The sequence below is a fragment of the Vombatus ursinus genome, unplaced genomic scaffold, assembly GCF_900497805.2.
Source record: "Vombatus ursinus unplaced genomic scaffold, bare-nosed wombat genome assembly UNPS02014781.1, whole genome shotgun sequence".
NCBI classification, from domain to species: Eukaryota; Metazoa; Chordata; class Mammalia; order Diprotodontia; family Vombatidae; genus Vombatus; species Vombatus ursinus.
Genome location: NW_020954559.1, coordinates 43,967,037 through 43,980,900, shown reverse-complemented (window position 1 = coordinate 43,980,900; position 13,864 = coordinate 43,967,037). Strand labels below are relative to the sequence as shown.

General features: G+C 36.5%; 1 protein-coding gene across 1 annotated transcript in view; it reads right to left on the bottom strand.

The window, feature by feature from the left end:
* The window catches only part of LOC114046339 (beta-galactoside alpha-2,6-sialyltransferase 2-like), a 30,005-nt gene extending 16,563 nt beyond the window's left edge, over positions 1–13,442 (bottom strand). Inside the window, exons 1-2 of the mRNA XM_027866645.1 lie at positions 12,467–13,442; positions 565–662 (exon numbers count right to left, since the gene is read on the bottom strand). Coding sequence (XP_027722446.1) covers positions 565–662; positions 12,467–13,442 — 1,074 coding nt within the window. The remainder of the gene's footprint in view (positions 1–564; positions 663–12,466) is intronic.
* Positions 13,443–13,864: the final 422 nt, after the last annotated feature.

The window sequence follows — 13,864 nt, the reverse complement described above, 5'->3', positions numbered from 1 at the left end:
TTTACCATCCTGCATTTTCTTCCCCAACCTTCTGTCTTCATGCTTTCTTTTATCTCTTATTTTTCTTCGTTGCCTATGCAAATGTAATTCACCAACTGCAATAGCATTCTCATGCCTATTCATTAAAATATACAGTGCTTTTCCCCACCCCCACCCCCATATATATTACTACCTTTCTTTCTGGAATGTTCCTGTTCCGTTCTTCTAAGTACCAATCTGTCTTCTACGTTAGCTTATGGAGGCTGCCAGAAAAATCTCTGAATGGTGAATCAGGAGGCATAACTCCCACTCTTACTACTAGTAGCTAGCTATGTCACATTAGACAAGGTACCTAGCTTCTCTAGGCTTCATTTTCCTAGAAAATGAAAGATATTATTCAAAATACCTTCCCATTCTAACACTGTAGAATTCATGCCTGTCATTTATTTTTCTGGCTCCTATTTTCTCATTACCAACCCCCAATTCATTTTACTTATGGAATACTGAGATACATAAACATTAGTAAACATGGATTTTATCTACATAATCCAACATACATCTGTATGCACAGACCATTAGTCTTACCTGGGAATTAATGATGCGCATTGTTGTTTTATTTCCAACATCTCTTTCATAACCATGTGTAGGAGCAGAGTTAAATCTCAAAACTGCATCATGAGAATCTAGGGGCACATAAGTGACAAGTTTGCTTTTTTGCTCTCCCTGTAGATTAACAGAATCTTGGGGAAATTGTTAACAGTCAATTTTCCTGACATGAAAAGTTATCCCCACCCCACTCCTTTGAAGAAGTGAAAAGATGGGTGTGGAACAGTACATATATATTTTTAGATTTTTTTGACATGTTGATTAGTTTTGCTAAATTTTCCTCTTCTTCCTCTTTTTCTCTTTTCTTAAAAAATATCCTTTTTTTATATGAGATGGCTCTCTGGGAGGAGAAGGAAAAGACACTGGGAGAAATGTTGGCTATATAAAAACGAAATAGATCAATGAACATTCATTTAAATTTTTAAAATTATGTCAATTTTTCCAAATCTGAAGCTAAAGAGTTACTGATAATAAAATAAGCCCATTTTTCATATAACTGTTACTAATAACATTAAGTGGAAGAATTTTCTGATAAAAATTTATTTATTCTAGGTGGAAAAATCAACATGGCCACAGTTGCCCATTCAATTACATTTTCTGTGTAAAGCTTTCCATGATTTTTACATGCTTAAGATGTACTATTACATGTGCTATATTTTCATATTCTTTTAAATTAACTATGCTTTATATAGTTATACTCCTTAATTTTGAGATATCAAAGAGACTTTGTGGTTTGGATCCTCTTTGCCTTCCACCCTCCAAACCAGCAGAACTGCGCATGACTAAGAGACTTGGAACGTATACTTGATTCATGAAGGCTGCATGGGGAAGAGCATGAATTGGTACTTTTAGATTCTTGACTATTCATTCACACACTGAGCAGACCAATAGCTGAAGATCATAGATTTAAAGCTAGAAGAGATCTTGGTGGTCACATTGTCTAAATTCCTCATTTTTACAGATGAGAAAACTGAGGATCAGAAAGACCCAGTGAGTAACTTAAGATTATAGAATTAGTAAAAGGCCGAGCTGGGAATAAATTCAGCTAATTTCACTCTAAACGCAGTGCTCTTTCCTTTGTATCACACTTCCTCCCCCTAAAATGTTACACCAGTTAGTCACATATGATTCTAGTACAAACCTGTAGTCTTAAAAATTCTTGAGGATCCCAAAGAACTTGTGTTTATGTAGGTTATAACTATCAATATTTACCATATTGGAAATTAAAAGTGATACAACTTAAAAATTTATTAATTCATTTAAAATAACAGACCCATTGCATGTTAATATATTTTAATAAATTCCATATTTTAATGAAAAAATGTTTTCTAAAATAGAAAAAAATAGCGAGAAGAGTAGCATTGTTTTACATATTTTTGCAAATCTCTTTAATGTCTGGCTTAAAGACGAGTGGATTCTCATATTTTTTTCTTTATTCAATCTGTTGCAATATGTTGTCTTGGTTGGAGTATATGAAGAAAACTAGGCTTCATATGTAGTTGGAAAAGAGAAGAATGTTTTAATAGAAAAATAAAATCTTAAGATTATTATGAAAATAATTTTGACCTTGTGGGTCACATGAAAGGGATACTCAGGAGTCCATAGACCACACTTTGATAAACCACTGTTACAATGGTCTAGACTGAGTTGAACTCCTAAAATTTTTTTTCTTTTGGTCCATACCTATGATATTATCAATGTATGTAACTTTTGTGCAAGTACAGATCAGCAATTCTTCTGTAACTTAGAATCTTTATAGACTTGTATGAAGCATTGAGAGATTAAATTTATTTGCCTAATGTCATTTATTGTCAAAGGTGGGACCTGAAACCAAATTTTGCCATCCTCAAGGCTTTCCCTCTACCATTGTACCAATGCCTTTCATTCACTGAGAAGTTAAACTTTTCAATTCAACCTTTCCATAATTTAGTGTTTTTGACATTGCAATTGAAACTCGCACTAAACCTGATTTTAGTATAATTCTGAAATTGACAATTGTGCCAAAAGAAAATGAAAATGATATTCCAACATCATTTTTCATTAAAAGGCAAATTTACAGCTTCTTGCCTAACTTCAGGGAAGATGAAAAGGTCCACCATTATCATTTTATGCTCAAAGTACTTTATATCAAGCAGTCACATAGTCTGGCTCAATAGGTTTGCTCTGTTATCCAATGTATGGCTCCTTTCACTTTATTTCAATGACACACATTTCCTAATTCTCCCATTAATTGGGTGATATGAGATATTTTAAAAATAACTATCATTTATTAAGACCCTGAACATGTGCTGGATGCTGATCTGCCTAAAAATATGCTTCTACATGGAAATAGGATCAGAGGAGGGAACCCAGAACCAATTTAGTCCGATGTCCTCATTTTACAGATGAAGAAACTGAGCTCTAGAGAGGAGAAGCAACTTAGCTAAGGTCTCAATTTGAAGTTAGAACATTTGACTCCTGAAGTAAGTTTGCCTCTTCTACTATACTAAACTGCTCCACATATTTAAATCCCCATGGACATGGATAAGTAGAAATGGATAGATTGGAGTAAAGAGGGCTTGAAATCTTTTAATCAGAGGGCTTATTTTTCCATTTTCAAAGTAATCTATCACATTGAAACATGCCTCTCATCTCTCAATAGAGAGGAGGTGGACTTACAGGTATAGAATGAGTCATGTTTTCAGAAATAGCCACCAGCTTCATTCTTTTGGATGACTGCATTAATTTCTTATGAAGGAGGGTTTGATAGAGGTTGAAAGAGAGGGTGAGAGTCATGGAAAGGGAAAGTGGTATTTAAAATAAAAGCATCAAGAAAACACTTCTTAAGTAGCTTACAAATAGGGTGTTTTTCTGAATTCATATTAGCCTCTGAACTCCTGGACTGGATTTGAAATTCACAGAGATAGTATCCAGATGTGAATATTAGGGAAATGAGAATAGAGTTAGGGTTAGGGTTAGAATTGGAGGCAGAGTCGGAGGCACATTTAGGGTTAGGGTTAGAATTAGAATCCCCTAACCAGGTCTTATCTCAAATATGATGGAATTTCAGGGTACAGTATCATACTTCCCCTCTTCTCCTATCCTAGCTAGTACAGATCTGTATAAACAAGTGGCTACTGCCACCGGAGACCCTTCACTCTCCCCTCCTTACACCAAAACGGTACCTGTTGGATTCCTAACACACATCTACATCACCCTAATCTCTGAAGTCATCAATGCCCTAGAAGTACGATGCAACTGAAAGAACACTGGCTTTACAGTCTAAGTGTCTGGGTTTAAATCTTGACTCTGATCCTTACTATCTATGAAACTTTGGGCAAGTCACTAAACCTCTCTGGGCCTCAAAAAGTGGGAAAATTGAACCACACTATCTCTGAGCTGCTTTCCAGTTTATATCAATATTTCTAAGCCATCTCCCCCATTGCTCTCAAGTCTTAGAGGGAACTCTCCTATGGGGCACTTGCCATTTGCAGCTCCACTTGTCTGAACTTCACAGAATACAATTCCCTTCCCAGGATAAAATGATCCCAGGAAATTTCATCATTGTACCTGTAATTCAGCGCTGGATACTTAGCCCCTTCCTAACTCTCTTAGCCATCCCTCCCCTTCTGATTGGAGGGCTGGAGAGTGGAGCACTAAACTCCTCTCAAAAAACTCCCTTTGTGGAGGATAGCGATCTGTATTTTGCAGCTAACTCTCCATTTTCCATCTACAGCTCTGTTTGGTTTGAACTCCACAGAACCTGATGCTGCTGCACTGGGTGCTCCCTGGTATCAACCCCGCCCCCATCCCTACTTTCCAGTTTTCTTTCATGTGTTGTTTTCCTCCATAGATTGTAAGCTTCTTGAATGCAAGGGAGTGTTTCTTTCTTTCTTTTCTTCTTTCTCTCTTTTCCTTCCTTCCTCTGTTCTTTTTTTCTTTCTTCCTCTTTCCCTTCTTTTCCTTTCCTTCTCTCTCCCTCCCTTTCATTCCTTCCTTCCTTCTTTCTATCATTCCCTGTTCTTTCTTTCTTTCTTTTTCTTTCTTTCTTTCTTTCTTTCTTTCTTTCTTTCTTTCTTTCTTTTTCTTTCCTTTGCCACAGCTTACTTAGCACAGTGCCCAGCACATAGTAGATGCCCAATAAATGTTTGATTTATTGCATTGCATGATGTTTTCCCATAGGATGGATAGAAGTTATATGTAATGATTAGGCTCTATAGTTCACCCATATTATGGATTAAAGTGGGTGATGCTGGCCTAGGAAGCTACCCACCATGGAGGGCATCTTTTCTCAATTCTTGCTCTTAATTCTAAAAACCTGACTTGAGTTCTAACCAACTGATTTAGCAATAAATTTCTGGAACAAGTTCTTCCAAGGAGATTATTTGTATTTTTTCCAAAAACAAACAAATAAAACCCTAAGCTTTCTGACTTTCCTCTCAGAGAAATTTTAGGGGATTTAGTTTTGTCTAAGAAGGCAATAATGCTTAAATAAAAGCTTTAGTTGACCAACCAATCATTTATTCTAAATAAAAATGATAACTTGTTTTATTGATAGATTTCCCCACCAAACTGACTCAACTGCTCAGTTATTTTGCTGCTATGTAGAGTCATGAAATCTTAACTATAATGGAACCATAATTCCAAATTATGTCTAAGATTCCTCTGAGTATGGACAGTCTATGATTATCTAGTCCAAAACCTTCTTTCCACAAATTCAGAAACTGAAGCCCAGAGGATCAAAGTCACATGACTAGTTAGTGGTAGAGCTAGGATCACATCTTTATAGCTCCAGGCTCCTGCTTCCTCAGATCTAGCCTTAGCCTAAGACACCTATGGCTCTCAAACAGTGGGTGCATTTCAAATTATTTAGTGAATAAATGTAAATCATTGTACATCTTGTGAATTTTTTTTCTTGTGGGAAGATGTCCCACAACAGGCTTGCTCCATGAGCTTTAAAATGTAGCTTTCCTAAATCTATCTTTGTAGTTTAAGTCATCTATAACCTTTCCTAGGTACTGGTACATTGAAATGGCCTGTTGGCATTGGCCTGGGTCACTAAAAGTTTAATATATAGTAAGTGGAGAGGCAGAAATAACAGGTTCTTTTGGGTGGGGATTTATTTTTTAACTAGCTATAGGTGTATGAAATTGGAATCAGATAAAGATGTAGAAAAAAATTATCTGATTAGGAGAGCTATATGGAAGAGGAAAATCTGAAAGTATACCTTTGTGTTTGATAATTGTGTCAATTACTAGAGAAGGAAATAGCAAAACATTTCAACATTTTTGCCAAGAAAACCCCAAATGAGGTCACAAAGAGTTGGACATGATTGAAACAACTGAACAACAATTATTGGAAACCTTCTTCCCAATGAGGGTTTGAAGAAAGATGCTATCTACTCATATAGAGAAACAAAATGAAAATAAACAATAAGTATCATTGGGAGGTAAATTCTGGGTTTTTTTTTTAAAAGATGATATTTCATTCCTGGAACATGGTTATTTGATGACTACTTGAATTGATGGGACAAGTGCACTGCACTTAAGGATTGAAAAGCTTTTTAAAAAGCAGTAACTTCTTGAGACACCTTTTAATCCACATTTTTCATCTTTTTTCATGTTCTAATTCTATGCATGAAAACGAAGGCTGGGAAATAGTCAAAGTAGGGAATATTATCTTTCGTGTCTTTGCTGGCAAAAGGTGGTGGGAGTAGAAACAAAACAAGGATCTGGATTTGCTACTTACCATCTGTGTGACCATGGTAGACAAATCACAAAAAAAACCCTCTCTCAGTCTCAGTTTCCTTATCTATAAAATGAGGGGTTTGTACAAAGTGTTCTTTGATCCTTCCAACTTTACACTCTGATCCTATCAATTCAATTCAACAAATATTTGTTAAGTGACTAGTGTGTGCTAAATATTGGGAGAGATATGAAATTTCTGTAAGACATGGACTCTGCCTTCATGGAGCTTACACTCATATGGGGATAAAATAGAAATATAGTTAATGATGATATACTACATAACATTGCAAATGCATTTGATGATATATTTTTGAGATATATATATATATATTCACACATATATATGATGATATATTACATATTTTTGGAGATGACAAATGTGAGAAATTGTTTTGCTGGACTATGCATGTTTGTTTTGAGAGTTTTCTTGTTCTTTTCTCTCTTTTTTTTTTGCATGGCAAGTGGGAGGGAAGAAAATGCTTTTCAGAATAAAACTAAAAATTTTTAAATTTTAAATTAAATTAGGAAAAAGAAGAGAATTAAAAAATATCAAGTATATTTGAGAGGTGAAAAGCAAAATGTTTTGTGAGGTCAGAGGGGAAGGTCATTGCAGGACCAAAGATGGTTTTATGCAGAAAGTAGTATTTGAGTTGAGCTTTAAAGGATGGGTAAGAATTCATAACATGGGCCTGGTAATAGAACATGGAGCTTTATTGTCCAAAGGATGGTAAGACTTACCATGAGGTTTGGCCAGAAGATGATAAAATTTTTGGCTATAGCAAAGATCTGCTTGACTTGTCTTACCTGCACTGAGAAAATCTTAGCTCCTTGAACTAATAAAGTAGGGAATTTAATAGGTAATGAAGAGGACAGAAGGAATTAGAGGGAGAGGGAATAGGAGGAGCCAGGCTATAGAGGTTTAGATAAAAGTTAGAAAGAAACCTCACTTGTCCAGCTAATAATTCATGCAAAATTAAATTTCATTTTTCTGCTATCTATTGTGTGCAACAATTTAATATCAGAGATTTCAAACTGAAAGAGACTTTGGAGGCCATTTTGCTCAACCCAGTCTTTGTACAGATGAGGAAACGGGTTGAGACATCAAGATATTCCCTCAGGGTCACACAAGCAGTAATAGATGGTGCCAGGATTTAAAACCAGGTCTTCTAACTCAAAATTCAGTGCTCATTCTTCTGTACCACACTATTTCTCTCCTTTTGGACTGTAGGCTACTGGATGTACCACTGCCCTATAACAGCAGTCATAACAAAAATTGTAATGATACATTTTCTTTGCTGGACCTGTGATTTCCTCAATGTAGAGAGACCTACTGATGTGGTACTTCAACTAATGATTTACCTTTTCAGCGACTAGTATTTTAATTGTAAATCATTTAGCAAAAACAAAGGAACTTCAATCTATTAACTGTTAAAACTTCACAGTCTCCCTGAGAGGGAAGGTAGTGCAGGTGTAACTATCTTCTAATTGATAGAGAAAAGATCAGAGATTCAGAGAGGTAAGAGATTCACCCATATTGACCGAGCTGTCTGGAGGCAGAGTTAGGACAAAAGGCCAGGCTTCCTCTTTCCTAATCCATTGTTTTTTCTGCTTTCTCTCAATTCTCTCAGAAGAGGATAGTTTACATGCCTTCATGCTCTGTCAGCAAACCACTCCCTAATTGTGAAAAGCCTCTTGTACCTGATCCCACACATGCCAATTTGAATCTTAATTTAAAAAAAAAATTAAAAACCTATTTTTTTCCAGTTCAAAACATTAGAAGACTGAGCAAGAATTTGTTTCACTCCTTTGTAATTCCTTTCTCCAGGACTGCTAGGTGAGGTGCTAAGGCTAACAAATGATTACTGTTTATATGTTATGGAGGAAAATAACATCTTATGACATCGGGAAAGAATTTCCAAGTTGCCAAAACAGTTGTGTTTGCTTTTAAAATAACATATTCTTCAAGTTGAACGTGTTTACAACAACTATACTTTTCTCCTTTCAAAAACAATTACAATGTATGACTCAGTCTGGAAGGCGGAAAAAATAACTTTCAATTTATATCCCTAGGGTAAAAAACACAAGAGGGAGCTAAAGGGCAACCAATAGAAGAACTTCATTTATAAATGGGTTTCTACTTTAGGAGATAGTGGGAATTATAGCATTTTTTTTTTAAAGATTCCCTTAGCATGGTCAGTTTTGTGGTTTTAGTATATTAGAGGCTTCTCTATGGACTGGACTGGCAGGTGCTGGTATTAGTTCTGCCCTCAATATATTATATGACTATGACCTTGGGGAACTTCTGTTTCTCAACTACCCAGCCTCCACCCTTAGCTTTCGAATAGAGAACATCAAACCTGATTCCCTTATACCTACCTACTTCGTGGAGGGAGGTTATAAAATTGATTGCGACTACATCGTCCAAGGGACTGAGTTCTTTGGAGGAAAGGACTATATAAATACTGAGTTTTATAGCTATTGTTAAATTCCATGAGTGTTTGTCTGGGGTGGGGGAGAAAGGGGGGTTCCAGCATCTAATACTGCTGTCCAGATGTAGACTAACAGAAACAAAAGCCTCCTTGTTTAATAAATTTAATTAAGCTACTAATAAATATGCACATGTATTAGTATACATATATGAATGGGCACCGTGGAAGAGGGGACTAGTAAAGAGAATTTTTAGATGAATTTATTTGAAGGAAACTAGAGGAAACCAAAAGTTTAAAAATATATATACACACATAACAATTTCAAAAGGGTAATTTAACTAGATTGCTACAATTCAATTAATGACTAATCATAACTAGTAGTAATAATAGCATGGGAAGCTAGGTGGTACAGTGGATAGACAGACTGCTGGGCCTGAAGTCAAAACTCATCTTCCTGAGTTCAAATCTGGCTTCAGACACTTACTAGCTGTGTGACCCTGGGCAAGTCACTTAACCCTTCTTGCCTCAGTTTCCTCATCTATAAAATGAGCTGGAGAAGAAAATGGCAAACCACTCCAGTATCTTTGCCAAGAAAACCACAAATGGGGTCACCAAGACCCCATGAAACCACAAGTGAAATGAATGAACAACAAAAGTAATAATAGCCCACATGCACATCACTTTAGAAGTCACAAAGCAATTTCCTAAAAACTCCTAACGTGGAGAGTATTGTATGATTATCCCCATTTTATTGAAGACAAAACAGAGACCCAGACCCAGAAAGTTAAACTGACTTGCCCAAAACTATACTATTAATTACCCACAGAGCTAGGATTAAAACCTATATACAGGCTCTAAGGCCAACGTACCAAAGTGAGATAAAACTCAACATGTTTTTGTACTTTCCTCCCTTCCAAATTCTGATTAGAGAATAGATGCAGAGATTCAGTGTGATATAATGAAAGTAAATGGAGTCAAAGGATAGGGACTGGAGTCTTGGTTTTGCTATAATAATCTTTATGGGATGAATACTGGACCTATGATTTCATTCATCTAGTAAACTCCTGAATATGGAGCATCTTCTCTGCAATTTAAAGGCTTAAGAGAGTTACCAACACTTAGGCCCTGCAGTACCAAGATGTTAGAGGATTTGCCTAGGGATATACAGTCCAGATGTGTTAAAGGTGAAACACGAACCTAAGTTTTCCTAGCTCTAAAATCAGTTCTTTTTCCAATGGTCCATGTTGCCTATCAACATGTATGCCTCAGGGTCAAAATTTCACCTGATTCTTCAATTCCTTCTTGTGTAAAATACAGCTTTGGCTAGAAGGCCTCACAGATCCCCTATGGCATATCATAAGATCTGATTTCCTGACTCAGAGTCAGATGGAAGATGTAAAACTAAATCGGAAAGAAAAAAATGCAAAGAGTTTCAAATAAGGACAGTAATGAACACATTGGCTTTAGAATATAACATCAAAATCTCTATTTTTTCATTATAGTTAGTCCTCAAATAAGAGACAGAATGATGGGGTTGATGTTGCCCCCATAAACTTCTAAACCACTGGTTATTTTCTTTTTTTAAATTTTTTTCCCCACTGGTTATTTTCTGAAAAAAAAAAAAAAGAAAAAAGAAAAAAGAAAACCTAAGGCCACTTTGACCTGATTTTAGCTAGTATATTCCAGAACATGGGAGAAACCTATCAACACTGTATATGCAATTCTAGCATAAGAATACAAGGATCCCATTTCTCGGACTTGAACTTCTGGTCAAATCAGAAAGATAGAGAACAGGCACTCAGGTTTTTCTTTATTTGACTCTGACACTTACAAATAAATGTACCATTTGGTTCATCTGCAATGTAACTTCCATCTATCTGTTTTCTGACTAATCTTCCTTATATTTAAATCTAGCCAAGTCATTCCTGTGCTCAAAAATCTTCAATAACTCCCTGTTGCCTATGAGTAGTTTAAACTTATTTGTACCTGGCCTCTAAAACTTTCTACAATCTGGAGCCACAGTAACTTTTCAGCATTGGGTTATCTCCACACACTGTGTTCTAGCCAAAAAAGATTACTTGCCATACTTCCCAGCCCCAACTCCTACCTTAAGACACACCCTCTGCTTTTTCCACTTTTGCATCCATGCTTACATTATTCCTTGTACCTGTAACATGACTCTTCCTACCTTTAAAGTCTAAATCAAGTAATATTCCTTCCCTTGATGCTTTCCTCCATCCCTCCACCTTCCTGTTTTCACTTCAATTAGCACCTTATTTTTTTTGCCCCTCTAACACCCTCATCATGCAATATTGTGAATTCTTACAATCTTTGTTGGTATCTTTTCTCCCTACTAGACTCTAAGCTCTAAAAAGGCAGGATTTGCATCTTATTTAAACTTGATATTTCTCACAGTGGCTAGCATCCAGTGGATGCTTAATAAATGTTTGTTGAATGAAAGAAACAAAATAGGTTAGATGGCAGGTACATCATCTAATTTTCCTATTGGAATTTAAAAGGAAAAATCTGAACACAATGAGTGTGTGCATGTCTGTGAATATGTGTGATAATATGTGGTACAATTTGTAAAAGGGTTATGTTGCAAAACTCATTAAAAAGTCAGTTGCTTGGAACTGTGAATTCTTTTTCCCATAGAAACAATGCTATAAATAATGACTGTTAAATTCCTGGCCCCAGCTAGCCCATAAAGGCCTATTTAACCCATGTTGCACCTAGAATGAATGTACTTTATGTGTCATTACTCTCTGGAGTCTTTGTTCGCTTGTCTTCTTATCCGTTCTTCCTATGATTCAAATGTTTCATGGGTTAAACAAATTTTAGTCTAGGAATCTAACCACAATCATAGCATTGTTTTTGAGGGAAAATTAATCCTATGGTCAACAGTGTGAAGAGAGCTCTTTGCAAAGGACCAGGAAACAAATAGGTCCTTTCCATTTCTTTTCTTGAATCTTGAAGTTGAGGCAATGGAAGAGAAGAAAGAACAAGTCTTATTTTTTTCAGGGTCTGGGGGTATTTATGTTTCATATGTAAGCTACATTCTTCATTCTGAGAATATACTATTAATAATATAATTATTAGTTATACTATTAATTACCCACAGAGTTAGAATTAAAACATATATACTAGTATAGTATGCAGAACATTCAAATCAGAGAACCCTTGACTCACTTCTGATACTTATTAGCTCTGTGCTTTGGGAAAAGTCGTTGGACTTTGCCTGCTCATCTTTAAAATGGTTGACTTTAAAATGGATGAGTTCAAAATTCTGCCTCTGATACTTAACTGTTGTATAACCACGCATCTGTCCCTTAACTTTTGTGAGCCTCAGTTTCCTCATCTGTAAAATGAGGATAATAATAAAACCTATCTCACAGGTGAGGTCCGCGTGAGATAATATAGGCAAATTACTTTGTAAATGCTATTTTATAACATTGAGCTATATAACAATAATTAACATTATTGTAATTATTATTATGTCTCTGAAGACCTTTTCAGCTCTAGAGCTATGACCCCATAACCTCTTCTGAGCTCACAGATCAAGCACTCAGTGTTTCATTGAGGAAAAAGAACTTAATTAAAGAAATATCCATTAATAGCATTATGGTCAACAAGATCTACATCTGAAGTATCTCAAACAGTAGCCTAATAATTACCCATTTATTGCTGCAAAAAAAAAAATGGCCAGTGAAAATTTTTTGAACTCACCTATTTCTTCCCCCAGGGAGGAGTTCAGGATTGCCCCTGCAGACATGACTACTGCACAACTACCCAAACCTTGAGGATACAGTTTGCTCAAGGGCGCTTGAGGGACATGCTTCTCCCAACCAAGGTCTGAAAAGGGGGCTTCCTTTCCATCTAGTGTCTTCACAGTCACTCGGTCCCTGAGCTCGCACAACAGCTGTTCCCTTGTCAGCCTGGAGTTCCGTTTCCCCCTAAACCTCACCCTGTGCTTGTTGGTGGTGAGATAATCTTTCATTGCTTTTTGTAGGCGTGGATTTAGCATTTTTGAAGAGACATTTCCTTTCCAAAGCCGGTATAGGAAGGACTTAGACATGGTAGAATAAAGTCTGTCCCAACGGGGCAACTCTTGGCTTCTCCTGTGCCTTAAGATAATTTTCTTTCGATTGTGTTTGATGGCCCTCTGTTGGTCCTCCTTACTGAGGGGGACAAACTTCACCATTTGCTGGCCATGGCTACGTGACATAGGTTGACCCAAAGTAAAAAAATAATCACCGTTTACTTGATAGAAAAGATGTGGGGATTTTTTTCTTGTCTGAGAAGGGAAAAACTCTTCATTCTCCAAACCATTTTTCATTTCAGTCCATTTCTGAAAGCTATTGGGACCTAAGTTAAATGAATTCAAAAGGTCTCCATTGAGAAGCACCTCATTCCCATCGATGGTTTCAGAAAAGGATGGGTCGTGCACGGCGCCCATGATTGATCTCTGTTTTCCTTGGATAGGCAGGATCCTTTTAGTTTCAACATATGAGAAGGAACTTGGAACTGGTTCCACAGTGTTGCTATCTGTGAAATAGATGAAGATCACTAAAAAAAGGAGACCCCAAGCAAATATCCCAAAGAGCATTAATTGTTTCCATTGTTTCAAGTTCGGTTTCATGGCAAAGCCCGTATCAACACTTCTCTGTCCTGAAGTAGTGGCAAGCAACCTGCAAGACAACATTAAAGGTTAACATAAGCACACTCAGTACTTTTCTACATGGATATAATAGGAAAATGACACATTTTGATGGACTGACCTAGGGTAAGCTCCACAGATGATCTCCCAGTTCTCTTTCCACTTGCAATGAACAATTCTTATTGACTACAAGTGGAAGGATTAAGTCCTTTTCCTCGCCTGTTTAAGTACATTTCTCCACCTATTTTTTATTCAATCAGTTAACAAGCACAAGAATTTATTTAGTGTTTACTATTGTGTCTTGGCATCTAGCTACAAAGTAAAAAAATAAAAAAATCGGTGCCTGTTCTTCAGGAGCTTACATTCTATGTAATAAGGCAGCAAGGAGGTGCAGTGGAGAGAGCACTGGGCCTGCGGTCAGAAAGGCCTGAGTTCAAATGTGGCCTCAGACACTAATTAGCTGTGAG